This window comes from Abramis brama (genome assembly GCF_963993115.1).
Source record: "Abramis brama genome assembly, chromosome: 4".
Classification (NCBI taxonomy): Eukaryota; Metazoa; Chordata; class Actinopteri; order Cypriniformes; family Leuciscidae; genus Abramis; species Abramis brama.
The window spans coordinates 15,260,448-15,283,244 of NC_139966.1; the positions used below are offsets into that span (position 1 = coordinate 15,260,448).

The 22,797-nt window shown below is 34.4% G+C and overlaps 1 protein-coding gene across 1 annotated transcript in view; it reads right to left on the reverse strand.

Moving 5' to 3' along the window:
- The window catches only part of LOC311080671 (uncharacterized protein), a 37,640-nt gene extending 15,503 nt beyond the window's left edge, over positions 1-22,137 (reverse strand). The window contains exons 1-4 of the mRNA XM_084110755.1: positions 22,093-22,137; positions 21,901-21,982; positions 19,628-19,850; positions 50-300 (exon numbers count right to left, since the gene is read on the reverse strand). Coding sequence (XP_083966881.1) covers positions 50-300; positions 19,628-19,850; positions 21,901-21,969 — 543 coding nt within the window. The 5' untranslated portion in view covers positions 21,970-21,982; positions 22,093-22,137. The remainder of the gene's footprint in view (positions 1-49; positions 301-19,627; positions 19,851-21,900; positions 21,983-22,092) is intronic.
- Positions 22,138-22,797: the final 660 nt, after the last annotated feature.

Consider the following 22,797-nt stretch of genomic DNA (forward strand, 5'->3'; position numbering starts at 1 on the left):
TGTTATCAAATGCTGTATACACAGTTATGTTGCTCAATTAAATTCATACCTCGTCCCTCTCAATCGCAGCAGCGTCATCTTCTATTTGCTGATGGAGCTCTTGTGTGCGTTCATGATGTTGCTCATGACCTCTGAAGCTCTGTTTTTCACGAAGCCGCTTGGTTGCTCGAGAAAGCTTGAGTCTGGATGATTCGCTCTCTCTGTCCAACTCCTGTTGAATCCTCTGCTCACGTTCCAAACGTTCCAGACGTCTTCTCTCCTCCTCTTGCTGTCTTTGTTTTTCATCTTCTTCAATTTTTCCTGTTTAAAGACATCAGACACTAGGGGTTGAACGACTTCAGATTTTTTTAAGTCTACATTTATGTGATGAAAGTCGAATCGACGTCGACTAGTTGCTGACGACGTCATTAATGAACAAATAAGCCTGAACCTGGAGCTGAGACTCGAACACAGGTTTTCTTGTGCACATGAATGGCATATATGACACAGCGCTCCTACATTACAGCTTATTTTTGATCAGTTCTTTTGTCTTTGGGTCGTTATATTTCTCACAGATTTCTGCTGGTTCTAAATCAGATACAGATAAAGTAGTATAAATCTTTATAAAGTAAAGATTACATTTATATAAATGAGTTAGTGAGAATTAGTGAGAGAGTGATTGCATGTGAATTAATTCTACCTGGCAGCATCTCTCTAATAATAGTGCAGCTGTGGGTTTTAGTTACTAAGAAATATATGCTAGAACTTTTCAGTTTCCAAGCTGTTTTATTGATATATCACAGAACAGTGTTGACAATACATTTCTGCGTTACTGAATGATTATGTGTGCGGCGTGCATGAAGTGCAAGCTGTGTGTGATTTACAATGCAGGAGCAGAGCATTAGTTTAGTTCACGTGTACAATAAGCTTTTTAAGACATGCATTCTCCCGATCAATTTTGAGCATCCAGATGGTATAGTCAAATATATCTTGTGGAGTGCTCTCAGAGTATGCATTTGTCATTTTAACTGTTTGACTTCCAAGATTTATTATTCTGTTGCACCCTCTATAGGTCATGACCAGCGACTAGTCGACGTCAAGCTTAAAGCATCATGGCAGAGCATTAAAGTCGACTAGTTGACTAATCCAGGGGTTCTCAACCAGGGGTCCGCGGCCCACTATGGGGCCTCAGTGAGCCTCCAGGGGGACGCTAGATAACTTAAAATGATTTTAAATATATTAATATAATTTATACATTTTATTATCAATACATTAAATTAAAAATAAAAATAAAGCACTACCTCTCATATTCTGTGATTGTTTCGGAGCTGCCCGAGCCGTTTCTCTTTGCGCTGTGTGAAATACAGACTGAACGGTGGCTCAAAACACCCAAACGCTTCATAAACACAGGATACGTATTAGGAAAACTGAAACTACATATCTCACGGTGCGTGTTCACTGTTGCGGATCGAGCATTTTCAGTTCATTCCTTTGAAAGTTGAGCTTTGAAAGAAGTGTGCTAATAAAGGCTTAGGGGATAATGATGGTAATGAAGGTAAAGGAGGTCCTACAGGACTCGTACATTAGGCAGTACCTTCAGAACGGCAAGATTCCACATTAAGAATGTTTGTAGTTTTTATTGGTATTTTGGTGTTTAATAATTCCAAATGGATATTTATGCAGTCCTTTGGCATATCCCTGTGGTCTTATTTGGTATGGCAGGTTGACTTGTGTGAATATGTATTGAACCAAAATAATCTGGACATAATCAGGAAAAATATACACAGCAAAAACCCCAGTTGTAAATTAACTCTACTCAGAGTTTAAGTCCACACTCAAGAGTATTCAAATGAACACTGAAGCAGTGTTAAAGGGGTGGTAAAACAGCTTTTTTCGTAGGCTTGATTGTGTTTATGGGGTGCATCATTTTTCACATATTTTACCTTTTATTCTACACTGCTGTGTCCCTTCTTGTAAAAACGGTCTGATGATTTCCGGGTTCTATGAAGCCCCTCCCTCAAAAACATGCAATGGGCTCAGATTGATTAGCTGGCCCAGCGTGTTGTGATTAGCTAAACGCCTAGTGCACGTTGTTCGGAAACGTCACGCCCCTTACCTTTACCGGTAGTTCCATGTGCGTCAATATTGCCTTACCAATTTGAGCCCAAATCAGACCCAGAGTATATTAGAACCTGTTAAAGAACAGCTGTCACAGGACGACGTCTGTGTTTTTTTCCTGACGCACGCAGCAAAGAACCTGCCGCTGTCAGTGTCATGTGACAAAACACTACAGCGAGATGACTGCATGTGCGAGCACAAGTGGTCCACGACTGATGACGCGAAAAGATGACGCAAAAAGATGACGCGAGGAGTGACATATGGAAGTACGTTACCTACCTTGCTCTGTTGCACGGTGCACCGATACTTCAAAAGTAAACCGGAAATTAAAAACGTCACGATTCCTTAATTTATTAGTATCGATACTTCTAAGAATGACCGCGTTCCAGATTTGTAAGGCCGGCGACACACTGGCTGCGTGTCGCCTATTTTTCACGCGACACGCAAGCGTGTTGGAAGTGTTTCCAGGCAAAATAGAATAGGAAAAGATGTTTCTATGTCATTTTGACACAAATGCATATTAATAAATGACATTTTGATGTTTGAAAGTTTTGACATAAATACAATAAATGTAATTTAAAAAAATATTATCGATTTTCAAATATTGCACCTCTCAATACAGAACGAATTATTCTGTAGCCTATTTTGCCATCAACAATGCCGACGTTGTCTTTGCTGCTATATATTTATGTTTAACATGAAGCATAGGCCTTCCACAACTCTCTCCCCACGTCAAATATATCACTAATGAGGCTTATCATATGTTACCAATATTAAACATTGTTTAATATATAATCGCTGTTCATATTTTTATTCAAAGTTTAGAATCAAGATAAAGCTCTTATGTTTCTTATGATAAATGAGATAATGCTGCTAAATTTATAAAAAAAATTACCTTGAATGTCATTGCTCTAATTTATTTTTTATATTTTTATATTTCATATTTTGTTCAAATGTTTAATATCTGCTCTTCATATGTTTATTTATTAGTGTGTTATATGATTAGAATGTTGTCCCGGTTTTAAAATAAAGCACAGCAATGATATTTGAGAGTGTTTCTCCCTTTTCAGGAAAAGTATCGAAAAAGTATCGAAATCGCAATACTTGCCTTGGTATCGGTATCGAAACAATAATTTTGGTATCGTGACAACACTACAGTAGGCTACGTCAAATAATTGTTATAATAAGTTAGGCTCCATTGTGTAATAAGCTAATTAAAATAATACACATTTATTATTCACAATATGGATAGAGGAAATAAAACATAGTTTGTTAAGAGCATGACTCAAACATGCCATTAATGGGCTTTAAGCCCTTTAAGGCATTTAAGTCCTCTTTTATTTTTGCGCATCTCCCACATGTGTTTTAGCAAGGCCGTCTGTGTTGCAAGTTGGTGAATAAAGATACTTGCCAGGTTACGTGTAACTTCTGCTTTATTAATTTATCCAGTGTAAAACCCGGACAACGCCACACAAATGTGTCTTCTTGTTAATGACTGTCCTACTACAGGATTTAACACAGAGTAACAGCTCACTACCAGTTACAAAAGACACTGTAACAGTCTGTCACGGGCAATTCCAGTTGCATTTTTCATCAATTAATTTCTTAAATTATCCTTTGACTATGTTCTGGCCCGCCATCTAGTGGCAAAATTTTTTTTTTTTGGCCCGATGCCAAACTTATATGTAATTCAATTCACATTTATTTGTATAGCATTTTTCACAATACATATAGTTTTAAAGCAGCTTTACTGAAAATGCATGTCTAAATTAGTAAGACATGCATTTATTAAATTAAAAAAGTTAGAGTGATCTGTTATCAGAGGTGACTGTGTGTAAGTGATGCATTTCAATAAAATTTTCTTTCAGTTTCATTGGTAAACAAAGCATTAAGTTAAGGCAGAAACAACAAGCTCATTTAAGTAAATAATAAATGTTGTTAAATGATTAGGATACATAGAAAACGTTAGCATTGGAGCCTTTTTACAGACTCAAAATATTAGTATAAAAAGTCAACAAACTGCAAAAAATAAAACCAACGTTTTTTTGAGGTAATGTAATGTTGTTAAAACGAATTTCATAAAATTGGTATCGAAAAAAGGAACCGGTATCAATTTTTTTTTAACAATACCCAGCCCTACCAGCAACGGACACAACCTGGAAAACCTATCAGTATGGATTTTTGCAGATAATTGGTGCCAATTCATCGGCAAAACTGATCAATCGACCGACCTCTAGTGATGATTGAACATTAGTAAATACACCTTGCGTTAACAAGCAGAATCACTAAAGGAAAGAGTCACCGTTTGCAGGTCACCATTATGGTGATTAGTATTCGCTTTAGTTGGGCTCTTTACCCTTGACTTTTTAACATTAGTTTTTCTCTGGCTGCAGTATCTGTGTTTATAAAACACATTTGTCATGGCAAAGAAAGCCAAGGGAAAATGTGATCAGGTGTTACATAACCATCATGTAGTGGTCTGAGTCACTGATCTCGTTCAATATTTTAAAATTCAATATTTAGGCCTGTATAGCTGCTGTATAGCATCTCACAACCTTGTACTCCAGTTATATTAGGTAAAATGCACATGATTGTCTTTTCTGTTTTTACCTTGGGATGCCCATCCCAAGATAACTAGAAACTACGCTGGCTCCAGTTTGGATCAAGATTCTCATGAAGACCCAACACCCGTGAAGAGACGACTACAACTCCTGCGAGGACTTCCGATGACAACAACTCTGAATCAACATGCACAACTGCCAAAATTTCTATATATACATATTCTTTCATAATGTGGTGATGAAGCCCATTACCTTCCCTAATAATTATATTTGGGTCGTAAGCCAATTGGCTGTCACCATAGTGATATAAAGGACTTTGTGAGATTATCACCAGTCACCTCTGTTAACAGATCCCTTTAAATTGAAATGTAGAAATATGCATTTTTAGTAAAGCTGCTTTGAAACAATATGCATTGTGAAACTAATTATGGGTGGTTGACATGACATGGCCTTTTTTTGGTCCAATGTGTCAAAGTTAAGTAAATGATAGAAAAATATGTCAAAAACTGTGGTGATATTGTTCAGAAAGTGCTGTTTTATATGAACATACAGAGCATTCATGGGATTAATCTTCCATTTTTTCCACAATTTTTAGCCAAACCAGAAAAAGCTCATATGGCGTGACTGTCCCAAGCACATTTCACAAATTCTGATTTTGAATAAAAACAAGAAAATTAATTAATTCAATCATATATTGATAACCCAGATGTCTACTTGTGAGTCTGCTTGACTAAAAGTTCAGGTATAATATTTTGAAGCCACCCTTAACTAAAACATTTTGTCCCAAAAATGGATATCATATGGTGTGACGCCATATTCCTTTTTTTTAAATGGGCAATTGTTTGGAGACCTTTGGGGAATGGGGGTCTTCCTTCTTTCAGGAGGAAGAACAACACCTCAGAAGGACACTGAAAGTTACAAGGTGAGTTTTCTCTCTTCATGTTTTCAAAAAAATCAAGTATATCCGGCACTCCTGCTTCAGTTCCCTTTTGCGCTGTCTTTTGGTGTGACGCATTTTACACAAAAATTCCCAAATGAAATTATTTTTCAGTCAATATTACCTTTAAAACTATATTGTCATATGGTAGTTAGCATGGTTTTAGCATGTTAGCATAAAAGCACATTGCTTAATGTCATGCTAAGTACATGAAACCTCATATTGTGTGACACAACATCATAAGGTGTGACGGTTTTCTAGTCACACCATATGATTATTTTGTCACACTATATGATATGAACCGCATTTAATACATAAATAATGCTCTTAGATGCATATTTTATAGCTAATAGTTAAGTTTACTGAATATTTCATCCTTTTAACACATTTTGATACTATATTATTCACACATTTAATATCTATACACCAACTCAATTTGGTGAATCCCTACTATCCAATTTTCAAGCTGAATCCATGTTAAACTACAGCATTTTGTCACTCAAATGTTTCCCTTTATTTATTTATTTTTCAGTTTGAGGTAGATTTCAGTAGATGGCGAATACAGAAAGAACAAGGAAATACAGGGATAGCTTAAATGCAGATGCTGTAAGGAAAGAGGAGGTCTTGAGGAAAAGACAAGCAAAGTAAATGGAAACATTTAACTTATTGATAGCGATGCAGGGTGCTGCATCAAATATCCTATGCCAGTTGTACAATGTGCAGTTACATTGAGACCAAGTTGAAAAGCACATTAAACTTGAAAAACTCGGCTCAAAAGAAAGCTCTACAGATAAACGCTCAAAAGAAAGCTCTACAGATAAACATACACACACTTGCACGAGCAGACACACACACATTTATGTATGTTTTGTAGATTCAGTTATAAGTCATTTACAATTGATTAGTTAATGATTAACTAATCCTTTACAAAACATGACTATGCGTTTCATAAATGTTTAATACATTTTTAATTTTTTTGTTTGTTTTGCTCACATCAGGTGCACAAGTGTATCACAGTGTGAAATGTGTTTTAGTGAGTAAGAATGTGTTTAGAGTTTTGCAAAAAGAGTAAAGAGTGCATGAAATTTGCAAACAGTGTTTTAACTCCCTGAACTTGTTTAATGTTTTACAGAAAGAGTGATTTATTTGACAAACTGGTTTAGGCTATTTGGAATTTGGTTCAGAGAATGGGGTTTAGTGTTTTAGCAATTCAGAAAAACTGTAAGAGTAAATAAACACGTTTTCGTCCGACCACGTTTTTCTTCTTTTATGTTAGTATTGAAATGTGCAATCAAAGAATCTGTCTAAAACATTTCATTTTTTACCTTTAATATAGTTAAAGCTTACAATCTCTTTGATAATGGATATTCACTGATATCAGTCAACATCAGAGGTTTAAATATCCCCATAAAGAGAACGTTTCTGCATAGTTTGCGCAGACACTCTGTAGATATGGCTTTAGTTCAAGAATCTCATTTAAAAACAACCGATGTTGTACTAATTACTAATAGTAATGTTATTAATAGTATAAAGTCATTGCGTCCAGTGATGAAACAAAAACCAAAGGGTCTCTTATACTCATTAAACGAAACCTTCCTCTTATTATTGAGAAATGTAGCAATGATAAATCTGTCAGGTTGAGCTATTTCTGCACAAGCATCCAGGGCAAGAAAATAGCTTTTGTTTCTGTCTTTGCCCCAGCAGTTTCTGATGCAGTTTCTTTTCAGTGGTTAACTGATCAGTTGCTGCTCTTAAATGAGTCTGCACTTGTTATTGGAGGAGACATGAATGCACTTGCAGATTTGATGCTTGATAAATCCACTACTATATTTTCCAAATCACAAGAGATAACATCAGTAAATGTTAAATCCTTTATGCAAACCCTTAATCTCATAGATGTATGGCGTGTTCAGAATCCATTGGTTGGAGATTACACTTTCTTCTCTTCGAGGCATCAGACACATTCCAGAATAGACTATATTCTGTGTTCTCGTGAATTCAGGATGTGTTTTGAGAGCATCACAATCCTTCCTGCTGTAATATCTGACCACAACCCGCTGCTGGCCAAGTTTATTTACTGCTCACATGATAGATCTCCAAGATGGCAATTTGATATATCTCTTCTACAGGATTCTGGGTTTTTAACAGATTTCAAAAATAAGTTGAAAGACCTTTTGAACATAACCCTTAATAGCGTGGATAATCACATGCTGGTATGGATGGCCACAAAAGGCTTTATTAGAGATTTCGTTATCTCTTTTTCATCAAATTTAAACAAAGTATGAAAGTTACAAATTGAGAAATTAGAACAAATGTGCCTTTCTAAAGACATCAAGATGATGAAAAAATTATTAAGATCTGTTGAAAGAACTCTTTTCAATACTAGTCTAATATTAGTCTAAACTAAATGATTTGCTTTGAAGAAAGCCTGAATTCATTATGCATAGAGTCCGGCAGAATTTTTATGGGCCAAGACCCAGTAAGTTTACAACTCAGACAAAGTGAAGCTAGGGCTATTATTGATAATATTTATTCACCTACAAAAGGCTTAGTAACAAATCCTAGAGAGATAAACAACACTTTTGCAGAACATATGAAAGATTTATATCAACCGAAGGATAGTATAGATATAGTTGAGTGTCGTAAATTTCCACATGACATTGATCTACTACAATTAACACGTGAAAGTGAATCTGAACAAATGAGTCAGCGAATAACACTTGAGGAGCTGTGTGAGCATTAAACATTAAAAACAGCAAAGAAGGGGAAATCACCTGGGCCGGATGGGATCCCCCAGAATTAATCTCACATTTTTGGGACATATTAGGACCAATTATGCTGCAATAAACACAGCAATGCAAAAGGGACACTTGAAAAACAAATGAATAGAGCTCTTATCTCTTTAATTCCACAAAAAGATAAGGATCTTACTAAATGCTCAAATTTTAGGGTTTTAGGGTCTTAGCTTTACGTTTTGGAAAATACATCTGCAAATTAGTTCATAGTGATCAATCTGGCTTTATTCCACATCATTCGGCTGCAGAAAATATTAGTCAGATGCTAAATGTAATTAATGAAAGCAAAAATAAAAATTCCTCTTGTGCAGTTTTATCCTTAAGCCCGGGACACACCAACGACATTTCATAAATGTTTAATAAGTGATGTTACATTTTTCTGTATGTTTTGCTCACATCAGGTGCACAGTGGTTAAAGACTCCATGTGTTTCAGAGAAGACAGCTGTCTATACCCTCACCAGTCAGCACTTACACTGCAGTACACACTACACTACACTACACTACACTACACTACACACAACACTACAGAAGACAGCTGTCTATACCCTCACCAGTCAACACTTACACTGCAGTACACACTACACTACACACTACACTACACTACACTACACTACACTACACTACACTACACACAACACTACAGAAGACAGCTGTCTATACCCTCACCAGTCAGCACTTACACTGCAGTACACACTACACTACACACTACACAACACAGTACACTACACTACACACTACAGAAGACAGCTGTCTATACCCTCACCAGTCACATTTACAAGTGACATTTACAAGTGATGAATAGTTTACACTTTAAATTAGAGGGTGCAGAAAGTGTTGTAAATGATTTATTCATACGTTTACACATCATTATGTTGAACACTGTTACTGACCTGTTACAAATTATCTGTACGTGTATACAAGGCATTTACAACACTTTCTGCACCCTCTAATTGCTACATACATACAAAAAAAAACAATTTATTAAACATTTGTGAATGCATAGTCATGTTTCGTAAATAATTAGTTAATCATTTACTAATCACTTGTAAATGACTTGTAACAGAATTTACAAAACATACATAAAATGTTAGTATATCACTTGCTAATCATTTATGAATGTTTTGTAAATGATTAGTTCATCATTAACTACCTATTAACTAGTAACCACTTATAAATGACTTACAACTGAACGTTATTATAAAGTGTTACCCATTATTCAGAATTACCATGCATATACATGTACTTTTTTGTTGCCAAATTAAGTTTGCACATTACTGCTGTCCTGATGGTTATAATACAACGCTTATTTTGGAAAAAATATATTTTTAATTTTATATATAATTGTAAATGTATCATGTTGATGATTTTTATTATGAAAAATATTTAATAACTTAGCTGAAATTCACTGTATTGTTGCCAAATTCAGTTTACACGTCACTGCTGTCCTGATGGTTATACTACAACGCTTATTTTGGAAAAAATATATTTTTAATTTTATATACAATTGTAAATGTATCATGTTGATGATTTTTATTATGAAAAATATTTAATAACTTCACTGAAATTCACTGTATTGTTGCCAAATTCAGTTTACACATCACTGATGTCCTTATGGCTATACTACAACACTTATTTTGGGAAAAAATATTTTAAATTGTATATACAATTGTAAATGTATAATTTTTTATGATTTTTATTATGGAAAATATTCAGTAACTTCACTGTAATTCACTGTATTGTTGCCAAATTCAGTTCACACATCACTGCTGTCATAATACTATTCTTATTAGTGAAGTTATTGAATATTTTAAAAAAAAAATCAAAATTATACATTTACAATTGTATATACAACTAGAAAAAAAAGTTTGTTGAGACAAACTTTAAGTTGGCTTGAGAAAGCCGGACCAGAGAGTTTGAAGAAGTTTAAAGTAGTTCGAAGTTTTAAGTAGTTTGAAGTTTAAAGTAGTTTTCAATTTTGATTGATAAATTAGTTAGAAAGAAAGAATAGTTAGAAAGAAAGAAAAAAGATTAGTTAGAAAGAAAAAGATTAGTTAGAAAGAAATAAAGATTAGTTAGAAAGAAAGAAAAATAAGTTAAAAAGAAAGATTAGTTGGTTAGAAAGATAGATTAGAAAGAAAGATTAGTTAGAAAGAAAGAATGAAAGAAAGAAAGAAAGACGGATTAGTTAGAAAGAAAGAATGAAAGAAAGACGGATTAGTTAGAAAGAAAGCAAGAAAGAAAGAGAAAGATTAGTTACAAAGAAAGAAAAGTTAGAAAGAAAGAAAAGAAAGAAAGATTAGGTAGAAAGAAAGAAAGAAAGAAAGAAATATGGATTAGTTGGTTAAAAATAAGGAAAGATGGATTAGTTAATTAGAAAGAAAGAAAGATGGATTAGTTAAAAAGAAAGAAAGATAGATTAATTAGAAAGAAAGATGGATTAGAAAGAAAGAAAGATGGATTAGTTCAAAAGAAAGATATATTAGTTAGAAAGAAAGAAAGAATGGTGGATTACTTTGTTAGAAAGAAAGAAAGATGGATTAGTTAAAAAGAAAGAAAGATAGATTAGTTAGAAAGAAAGAAAGATGGATTAGTTAAGAAAGAAAGATAGATTAGTTAAAAAGAAAGATAGATTAGATAGAAAGATAGATAGATAGATAGATAGAATGAAAGAAAGATATATTAGTTAGAAAGAAAGAAAGATGGATTAGTTAGAAAGAAAGAAAGATGGATTAGTTAAAAAGAAAGATGGATTAGTTAGTTAAAAAGAAAGATAGATTAGTTAGTTAAAACAGGGTTCCCACACCTTGGTTGACTTCAAATTCAAGGACCTTTCAAGGACTTTCCAGGTCCAATACCCTCAAATTCAAGGACTTAATGCGGGGACACATTTGTTGTGTCCAACAACAAACGATGAGGTACCATCGTAGTTTCATGCGCACGTGAACTTCATGGCAAGTACCTCATGCGGGAAACACTTAACATAACTCAGGGTTTTTCCTGGCTCAAAATGAGGCGGAGGTGGTAAAATCCTATTAATGTATTTTAATAATAAGATAATAAAAATTGTATTTTTTGTAGATCATCACATAGCCTATTGTGTTTCCCACACTGTTTTTGTGGGTAGAGCTTGGTACCTCTAGGGGGGTATGGGGGCATGCCCCCCCGTAAGAAAATTTTGTACATTTTAAAGATAAATTCATTAATCTGGTGCACTTTGAGTCACCCAAATCCAAAGATAGATTAGTTAGTTAAAACAGGGTTCCCACACCTTGGTTGACTTCAAATTCAAGGACCTTTCAAGGACTTTCCAGGTCCAATACCCTCAAATTCAAGGACTTAATGCGGGGACACATTTGTTGTGTCCAACAACAAACGATGAGGTACCATCGTAGTTTCATGCGCACGTGAACTTCATGGCAAGTACCTCATGCGGGAAACACTTAACATAACTCAGGGTTTTTCCTGGCTCAAAATGAGGCGGAGGTGGTAAAATCCTATTAATGTATTTTAATAATAAGATAATAAAAATTGTATTTTTTGTAGATCATCACATAGCCTATTGTGTTTCCCACACTGTTTTTGTGGGTAGAGCTTGGTACCTCTAGGGGGGTATGGGGGCATGCCCCCCCGTAAGAAAATTTTGTACATTTTAAAGATAAATTCATTAATCTGGTGCACTTTGAGTCACCCAAATCCACTGTTAAAAATAGATAATCCACCCGCAAACCGCCTATATTCTCTGATTTAGATATCTGCATCTGATCATCACATTACAATTATTCAGATTCTCACTGTTAAGCATGATAGTATGGTAACATATCACACTGAAGTAGGCTGATTTAAAATGAACATTTATTTAAAATAAAAGTTCTTCTTTTGGCAAAATTACATAATTCCTTAGTAGCCTAAACAGAGGCTTTACTCCCTTCAAACTTAAATTGTTTAATTTCATTGTTGTTTCAATCTTTCATTACATTACTGTTTGAATACACTACTTTTTTGTACCTTTTATAAAGGGCATTTTTCCCCTAATTTTATTAAATGTATGCTCCATCTTTCATTTCAAATTCTTAAATTTGATCAATATATTAAATTCAAATAAGACACTAGGCTGTTACCAATTCAATTAAATAATTTACATTGAAAAATAATAACTGTATTAAATTAGATTCTTTTAAATATTTTTGAATATACAAATAAGGAATGTTGAAAAGAATGATACTTTATGAAACTAAACCGCCAGTAGGAGGCGGCAGGCGACCGTCTTAATGAGCAAGTCATTGAGTCATTCATTCAAACGATTCGTTCAAAAGGCTGATTTATTCAGAATGAGGCAGTTTATGAATGGGTAATTGAATCTTTGACTCAACCGATTCTTTCAAAACGCTGAATCATTCAGTAATGCAACAACTGTTGCATGCCATGCGCGATGGTTCTGCGGTGATCTTTGTTTGGAACTATTTTCGCTGCTGAAACAGAACAAAAACAGTCACTGCGTCTAAAATGTAAGTGACTTAATTTTAACTATTTGTTTATTGAACTGTTATGAAATCAGTCTCGGTTTCAATCTTGATGGCATTCAGGCAAACAGCTCTCTGGTCGCGTGTAGCCTAGGCTATATATTGTTTCTTAACTATAATATGTTATAAATAACTGCGCCAGCCTCAACAGCGCTACATTGTTACCGTCAGTACATTAGGTAGGACTATATTATTATCAACCATAGGCTATCAATCACCACTTACTTTAAATGAAATAAAACAGAATCATCCTCACGTTTTCGGTGATTCCCTAGTTATTTTTTATTGTCGAGAGATGGAGGCGGCCGCCTCATAATTCTCTATGCAGGAAAAACCCTGGTAACGTAACGCGTAAATGCGCTTAACTAGTGCAAATCAAGCAAGCTAGTATGCAAAGGCCATGAAGTGTTGGCGAAATAACACATTAGGGGACTGGAGTGAATATGGAATTATTTCCAGAAAACTTCTTGCACAAAATAAATTCAAGCACTTTCAAGCACCTGTCTCTATGTATGTTTATTTTCAAAAACTTTCCAGGGCCTTGAAAACATTTTTTCAGATTCACAAACTTTCAAGGATTTCAAGGACCCGTGGGAACCCTGTTAAAAAGAAAGATGGATTAGTTAGAACGAAAGATGGATTAGTTAGAAAGAAAGATAGATTAGATAGGATAAATAGATAGATTAGTTAGAAAGATAGATTTTAGAAAGAAAAAGAAAGATTAGTTAGAAAGAAAGAAAGATTAGATAGATATATAGATAGATAAGGTTTGATAAATAGATAGATTAGTTAGAAAGAAAGAAAGATTAGTTAGAAGGAAAGAAAGAAAGATAGATTAGTTAGAAAGAAATATGGATTAGTTAGAAAGAAAGAAAGATGGATTGGTTAGTTAGAAAGAAAGAAAAAGAAAGAAAGAAAGATGGATTAGTAAGAAAGAAAGATGGATTAGTTAAAAAGAAAGAAAGATAGATTAGTTAGAAAGAAAAATAGATAGATAGATAGATAGATAGATAGAATGAAAGAAAGATATATTAGTTAGAAAGAAAGAAAGATGGATTAGTTAGAAATAAAGAAAGATGGATTAGTTAAAAAGAAAGAAAGATGGATTAGTTAGTTAAAAAGAAAGATAGATTAGTTAGTTAAAAAAAGAAAGATGGATTTGTTAGAACGAAAGATGGATTAGTTAGAAAGAAAGATAGATTTTAGAAAGAAAAAGAAAGATTAGTTAGAAAGAAAGAAAGATTAGATAGATAGATAGATAAGGTTTGATAAATAGATAGATTAGTTAGAAAGAAAGAAAGAAAGATTAGTTAGAAGGAAAGAAAGAAAGATAGATTAGTTAGAAAGAAATATGGATTAGTTAGAAAGAAAGAAAGATGGATTGGTTAGTTAGAAAGAAAGAAAGAAAGAAAGAAAGAAAGAAAGAAAGAAAGAAAGAAAGAAAGATGGATTAGTAAGAAAGAAAGAAAGATGGATTAGTTAAAAAGAAAGAAAGAGATTAGTTAGATAGATAGATAGATAGAATGAAAGAAAGATATATTAGTTAGAAAGAAAGAAAGATGGATTAGTTAGAAAGAAAGAAAGATGGATTAGTTAAAAAGAAAGAAAGATGGATTAGTTAGTTAAAAAGAAAGATAGATTAGTTAGTTAGTTAAAAAAGAAAAATGGATTTGTTAGAACAAAAGATGGATTAGTTAGAAAGAAAGATAGATTAGATAGGATAAATAGATAGATTAGTTAGAAAGATAGATTTTAGAAAGAAAGAGAAAGAAAGATAGATTAGTTAGAAAGAAAGAAAGAAAGATTAGTTAGAATGATAGATAGATAGATAGATAGATAGATAGATAGATAGATAGATAAGGTTTGATAAATAGATTAGTTAGAAAGAAAGAAAGAAAGATTAGTTAGAATGAAAGAAAGAAAGATAGATTAGTTAGAAAGAAATATGGATTAGTTAGAAAGAAAGAAAGAAAGATGGATTAGTTAGAAAGAAAGAAAGATGGATTAGTTAAAAAGAAAGAAAGATAGATTAGTTAGAAAGAAAAATAGATAGATAGAATGAAAGAAAGATATATTAGTTAGAAAGAAAGAAAGATGGATTAGTTAAAAAGAAAGAAAGATGGATTAGTTAAAAAGAAAGATAGATTAGTTAGTTAGTTAAAAAAGAAAGATGGATTTGTTAGAACGAAAGATGGATTAGTTAGAAAGAAAGATAGATTAGATAGGATAAATAGATAAATTAGTTAGAAAGATAGATTTTAGAAAGAAAGAAAGAAAGATAGATTAGTTAGAAAGAAAGAAAGAAAGATTAGTTAGAATGATAGATAGATAGATAGATAGATAGATAGATAGATAGATAGATAGATAGATTAGTTATTAGTTAGAAAGAACATAGATAGTTTAAAGCTTAATTGAGTATCAATGGCTTCTAGCAGTTTACATTAAACATAGTTCAAACAGACATGGACTTTTGGTCAATGAAAGTCTATGGGATTTTTATGATTTTTAATATTAATTTTTAAGAAAACCGTAACTCAAATCAGTCTGAAAAGATATAGCAATTCGAGTCAGAACAGTATGAAGGTCTGACCCGAGTTTGGAGTATGTAGCTTGAACGGTCTAGGAGGAGTTAGTGTCTAAAAATTTGCGGTCAGAAAAATAAGAAGAAGAAGAAGAAGAAGAAGTTTAAATAGGATTTCAGTAAGTTGGCTTTCTCAAGCCAACTTAATTAAAAATATATTTTTTCCAAAATAAGTGTTGTAGTATAACCATCAGGACATCAGTGATGTGTAAACTGGCAACAATACAGTGAATTTCAGTGAAGTTATTGAATATTTTTCATAAAAATCATAAAAATTATAAATTTACAAGTGTATACAAAATTTAAAATATATTTTTCCCTAAATAAGTGTTGTAGTATAACCTTCAGGACAGCAGTGATGTGTGAACTGAATTTGCCAACAATACAGTGAATTACAATGAAGTTATTGCATTTTTTCATAAAAATTATAAATTTACAATTGTATATACAATTTAAAAAATATTTTTTCCCTAAATAAGTGTTGTAGTATAACCTTCAGGACAGCAGTGATGTGTGAACTGAATTTGATGACACTATAGTGTGTGACAGTGAAGTGACTGACTGTTTTCGTAGTAACGCTTTTCGGGTTTTGCACTTTGCAGACGGTCCCTTCGGATCTGCCTCTCTGCCGCCTGCGCATAGAGTTCAATGTATTTTGTCCACTGCGAGGGAAAGCTCGTTTTGAGGAAAAATAGGTTGTAGCTGCTTGTCTACATTACTACGATTAAAAAGAGGTGTTATTTGTGTAGTAACAACGTTTAGCTCACGAGTTATTGACCCGGGAAGTTCGAATCTGTGAATTTATTGCCAACTTTACTGCGCTAGTCTACTTTGCTTTCTTTCAACAGCTTCTAGTTCTTCGTCTTGAGGTGCACTACTGCCACCAACTGGACTGGAGTGGGGACTTAAACCACCTTCCGTTTCAACTGAAATGCTTGCATACAACATTGTTACGTGTGGGTATTATAATATTGAACTGTTAGTGTGTGTGATTATTTATTTTGAGTTCGTAGGTGGAGTTTTGAGAAGGGATTTTCCCTGCACCGCGGAAGTGAAGTGACGTCATGGGAGTTCCTGCTATTTAAGCCGGGACGGTGTTGCTGGCGCTCTCTCTCTCCGCCTCTCTCGCCTGATTGCCAGCTGGGGGTTTCTCGCCGTGGGGTTATTTTCTCAGTACACTTTTTGTTATTTATTTAGTACAGCGAAGGTAAGCAGTTGCCCGGAAGATTCACCCATTACAGTTATTTTCGGGAGCTAGGTAAGATCTCTCCTGGAACAATAGGTGTAGCTAAGGGTTCCTGTTTTCTTGTAGCTGCCCTTCCTGTGTTATTGATTTATGATTATTGTTTGCTTATCTCTTGAGGTGCCTCTCATTAAAACTTATGGCGTGGTTGACGTCAGAAATGTTACCCAATCGTCTGTGATTTTTGATATGTTCGGTCCTTGTCTTTTGTGTGTTTTAAAAAGAGCCAAATTAGATTAAGGGCCGTAACAAACATACTGAAATGCTTTTCAGTTGTGTGTGTGTGAGCGTTTCAGTTGTGTTTGTAAAAGCATTTCACTTGTATGTGTGTGAGTGTTTCAGTTGTGTGTGTGAGCGTAATATTTTCAGTTGTATGTATGAGAGCATTTCAGTTGTGTTTGTAAAAGCATTTCACTTGTATGTGTGTGAGCATTTCATTATAGTATGTGAATGAATTTGGTTTCATATGTGTATGTGAGAGGAAAAGTACATGTATATGCATGGTAATTCTGAATAATGTCCCTAGGGGCACCTCACACACACACACACACACACACACACACACGAATGCAGACTCACTCACTCACTCACTCTCTCACTCAGACATGCATGCAGACTCACTCAGTCACTCTTGAATGCAAAAGTAAATGCAATAATTATAATCTGATTATTTTTTGCAGTGTATATTTCTGAAATGCTTGTGTACATGATTGAATTTGTCTATTTATAGATATCAAGAGAAAAAACTGAAAGGGGAGGTACAAACATTGAGAGTGAATTATCTTCCACCATCAAGAAGAGAGAAACTTTGGGGATTTGCACAGTTAAAATAGAGGATAAAGAAGAAAAATCTACAAGGGATAATGAACTTAACCCCTGAGATCTCATTTAACCAGGAGGTGGAAGTTCAACCTACTTTGAGTAGAACTCACTGTTTTAAACAGTTTTGTGATTTTGCTGTAACTGAAACAATGATTCACTTGTCAAACTAAGTTTGGTTGTTTGTTAAATGAAGCTAATACAGATTTTTGCATACAGATTGTTGTGTGGTGTGATTCATCATATGGCGTGATACCATGTCATTTGGTGTGACATTCAGAATTTTGAAAAAAATTAAGGCTTTTTGGTTATTAATCATAAAATCATCAATGTGACAGATGGGGAATAGTGCCAACAAAGGTTACAAGCATTTTGGTACTTTTATAACAAGGTATTCCCAAATTAATTTGAAGTATATTGAAAGATTACGAGTAAACGTCTTTCTATGAGTGTTGATAAAGTAAAATAAGGCAAAATGTAACATATTTGCACATAAGAAATGCTATACTTTTATATAGTAATGATAAAGAATCAGGATAAATTGACTTACATTATCACATTATACCTCTTTTTAATTTAATACACAATAACATTCATGTCACACCATACGACAATTTTAGTCACTAAGACAGTAAACTACTGAATAAATGTAATTTTCAGGACAAAATCTACAAGATACACATATATTTTCAGAAATATAAGAGCTGGTAGAATATAACCCAATGAGTTCCATGACTTATATTTGAGATTTTTATTTTTTTTTTTTACTTTTTTTCAGCCAAATATGTCAACCACCCTTATACAATTACTAACTATTGTGTCAATTTGAAATGATACAAAAAGTGTTCATGCGCATGAATAATGCGTAGAAATGCTCAGAAATAGATGACATAGACGCAAACTCTCCAGCTACGGCAGCCAATCAATCACCACTCTGGATTAACGCAAATACCTTACTTTTCGTAACGAGTTACGAGTTTGGTTCTGTTACTCTTAATTTGTGTTCCAAAGATGAACGGGTTTGGAACGACATGAGGGTGAGTAATTATTGACAGATTTTTAATTTTTGGGTGAACTATCCCTTTAATTTTGATGGTTTAATGCTGCCTGCAGCCAATAATTGGCTCTACTAAAACATATTATGGTTGAAATCATCTCAGTCTAACAGCTTAATTTTTTCCATATTATAATGTTTTATAAATAATCAAATAACTGTCCTACGGGAGATTTTTTTATTAAATAAAATTTCTTAGTATGGACTTGTACAAAACAGCACTGTAAAAATATAGACATCTGAATTTATATATTTAATATATCACTAAATTACATCAAGGGTCAAATGAACTAGAAATGGCACATTTCCGTACAAATGCATGATTGAAACCATTTTTTATGTGTGTTTACGTCTGGTGTAAAACATTTTTTTGCTCAGTTGGCCAAAATGACTGGCTAATAGAGAAAAGCTTTGCTCAACAAGAAAAATAAAAAGAGGGAACATTATGCTGTCAGTCTAGATGCTGATGCTTAAGGCCACCCTAATTTACATGAAACTCTACCTGCAACATTTGGAAAAGCAATCGCAGAATGTGTAAACCAGAGCAAATGGGAAAACAGCATAAACATTGAAAAAAGTGAAAATATTAACAGAAAATGTCAGAGAGCACAAAAACAAACTAATATGACCAAGAAAAACATGATTTTTGTGTGCGATTCTGATAATTTTGCAATAATGATGCAGTTTTGTGTAATCCAATTTGTAAAGTGTTTAAAGTTTGGATTCATACTTTTTTTTTCTTTTTTTTTAAATGTGTTTTTTTTATGCTTGACCATATTGTTTGCTATTCTGATATTTTTGCATTTGTTTTTCAGTTTTGTACAATACATTTTTTATTTTCTGATCTGTGATTGTTATATTGTTGGCATTACATTAATCACATAAAATAAGTGAAACTTCAGCAAAGGGGAAATAAATATGGAATGGGACGCTCAAAAAGTATGGGTGCGATGATCAGGGGTGCACATAATTTTGGCTGAGTAGTGTTGTGCAGAACTGATATGTTTGCAGAAACTTACCATAGTTGGGACAGTAATGAGTGCCACCCTCAGAGGTGCAGTGCATCTGAATCTTGGAACGGTCGTAGGTTTCCCTTAAGATGAAGGAGGTGTCGCCTTTATGGGTGTTAAACTCGTACGTAAAACTGTTCCACGTGTGATGATCATATCTGACGTAGATGTAGCGGTGGATTAACCTGGCCTCTTGATAGGATGTTCTGCTGCCAGCACCAACACATGTATACTGGGGAGCAGAATTATACATCAGATTCCATCAAAAAAGCAGTGGATAAATGCTAACACTTTAGAATACTGTTTCGTCGGTAATGAATAACTTCATAGGAACAAATAAGTAACGCAATATTAGCACTCTAGTGACTACTATTAACTAATAAGAAACTCTGATTAACAAATTAGTAAGTAATAGTGCTTAGTCAAATGTGGTAGTTCACCATTAGCTAATCAAGAACTAAAAAATGTTCATACCTCCCAGAGGACTACATGAATAATGCATAATGTATAATTAATTCTAAAGTAAAGATTATGGTAACCCACTAGTAATGATTCAAGTATTACCAAATTAATTACTAATTATTTGGAACAGTAATGAATGAAATCATTGTATTTGGTAATACTTTGGTAACACTTTTGGTATTTGGTAACACTTGAGTCAGTACTACTGGGTTACCATGATCTTCATTTTAGAATTAATTATACATTATGCATTATTCATGTTAATTATGAACCTGTATATAGGCTAGTAGTTCTTCATAATCCTCTGGGAGGTATGAAAAATAAATAGTAGTTATTAATTTTAGCTAATGGTGAACTACCATATTCAGCTGAGCGCTATTACTTACTAATTTGTTAATCAGAGTTTTTCGTTAGTTAATATTTGTTACTAGAATGTAAATAGTGCGTTACTCATTTGTTCCTGTGTAGTTAATCATTAAAGTGTTCCCTGTTTTAGCCTGGCGGTTCACACCTCAGAGCTGAATAACTAAAGAAAAGTGGGAGTGTAGAGGGTGGGGGGAAAAGGGGAGATAACAACCCCCCAACAACTCCCAAGAATGAGGGAGAAACGTGGAAGTACATTTCAGGTCTAATAATATATTCATTACATTCACGAGCACTACAGTCTCTGAACAAATGACGCACATCAGTTTAACACAGAAAGAATAAAGGCATGGTTACTTTGTCCATTCTTCTTTGAATTTATGGTCTACATAATTGTCTTCTGTGTATCATAATAATGAATTGTGTGATCGCGTTTATGATCAGATGTACTGCTGTCCTTATTTGCACATATATTTCTTTTGAAGAATGTGCGCATGTTTCATGTTTAGAGCTCTAGTCTAGGGTATATGAAATATATCCAGAAAACTTGAAACACGCTCTCTCCAGTCCATATATGATCCGCGTTGTGAGCGTTGTTAAACTCATCCGCGCAGAAACCGCTTTAAATATTGTTAATCATATTTTCCACGTGTTAGTCAAACTCCAGCTCTGACCGCATCGTGGGGAAAATACAAACAACACTTCTGTGTTACTGAGGGAACATACACTTATGACACGTGTGTCGATTGCAGAGCTGATCAGGAGAGGTGAACAAACGGCGCTGAAGCGGTCTTTCGTGACATTTGAATTCTCCGCTGTAATGCGATGTACAGTGATTGGATTAAACAAGTTTATTCTCATGAATAAATGCGGAGAAAAGCTCAGCCAATCAGCTCTCCGAATTAATGCATATACCTCACTTTTCGTGTGTTTTAGGGTTTCATGACCCTTTAAAGGGATACTCCACTTTAAAATGAAAATTCTGTCATCATATATTCACCCTCATGTTGTTTCAAACCTGTATGAATTTCTTTCTTCTGCTGAACAGAAAGTACGAATTTTAGAAGAATGTCAGTAACCAGACAGTTTCTGGTACCACTGACTTCCATAGTATATTTTTTTTCCTGGAAGTCAATGGTACCAGAAACTGTCTGGTTACTGACATTCTTCTAAAATTCTTCCTTTCTGTTCAGCAGAAGAAATAAATTCATACAGGTTTGAAACAACATGAGGGTGAGTATATGATGACAGAATTTTCATTTTAAAGTGAAGTATCCCTTTAATGACAGAACAGTATTCTAAAGTGTTACAGAATAAACAAACACGCAAACTGATATTGTTGCGAGATATTATGTCATGCTTTAAGTTATTATCTGGCTAATCGGAGGACATAACTAGGGAAAAATAACTTTGACACAGAAACAATCGTGTGTAGTGAATGCATCAAAAGTTCTTACCCCTTTGTCCTGGGTGGCATAGTGCCAGGTATAAGGAGTCTCATTGACGACTGTAACCTGGGCCCCCATTATTCAGGATATTCTGTTACAGTAAAACAGTAAACACTAGTCAATATTTAACAGTTATGCAAAGTACCTAAAAACAATTTATAATAATTGCATTATTATAACTAAAGTAAAATGAAATGGAACCTGATTTCATTCCTGTGCAGAGAAGTCAGTGTCTGTGAGAAAAGTGAAGAAGCTCATGCAGTGTGATGCTCTTTATAAACTGTCCATCAGAGTGTGAGGAGAGAAGGGGGTTGAGCTTAGGACCAATGATGTGATGTGCTTTACTATCTGGTGTTGATGAGATCCTCCTCTGTCAATCTTCTGGCTCAGCGTGTTCAAACATGACAGGTAGCAACCTTCAAAAAGAGACCTGTTGTGTAACTCCTGATAGTGTCAGGGTTCTGTCACTTCGGTCTAGTTTATTCTTGGTTTTGTGACAGAGCTCTGACACTCCTGTTTTGTCATGTCTTTGTGTGGGCACGCGGCTTCAAGCGTCCTCGAGCCGTGCGCTCCACTCTCTTGTCTGTATGCCTTGTTTCATGTGTGGGGTATGGTGTTTGGATCCTGGCACGTCTGTCTAGTTTGGTTTCGGTTCTGTGTCGGGATTCAGACACTCATGCTCCGTGTGTTTGTCCTCTGTTGTGAGCGCACAGGATGAGCTTTCGCTCGATGTCTTGTCGTGTGAGCGCACAGGATGAGCTTTCGATTTCGCTCGAGCCGTACACTCTTCTGTCCACATGTGTTGTTGTGTTTTGTGTAGCACACGCCTTGGTCCCCTGAGCTGGGACTGGTCCCCTGGGCTGCCGGCTCCGCCTTGGTCCCCTGAGCTGCCGGCTCCGCCCTGGT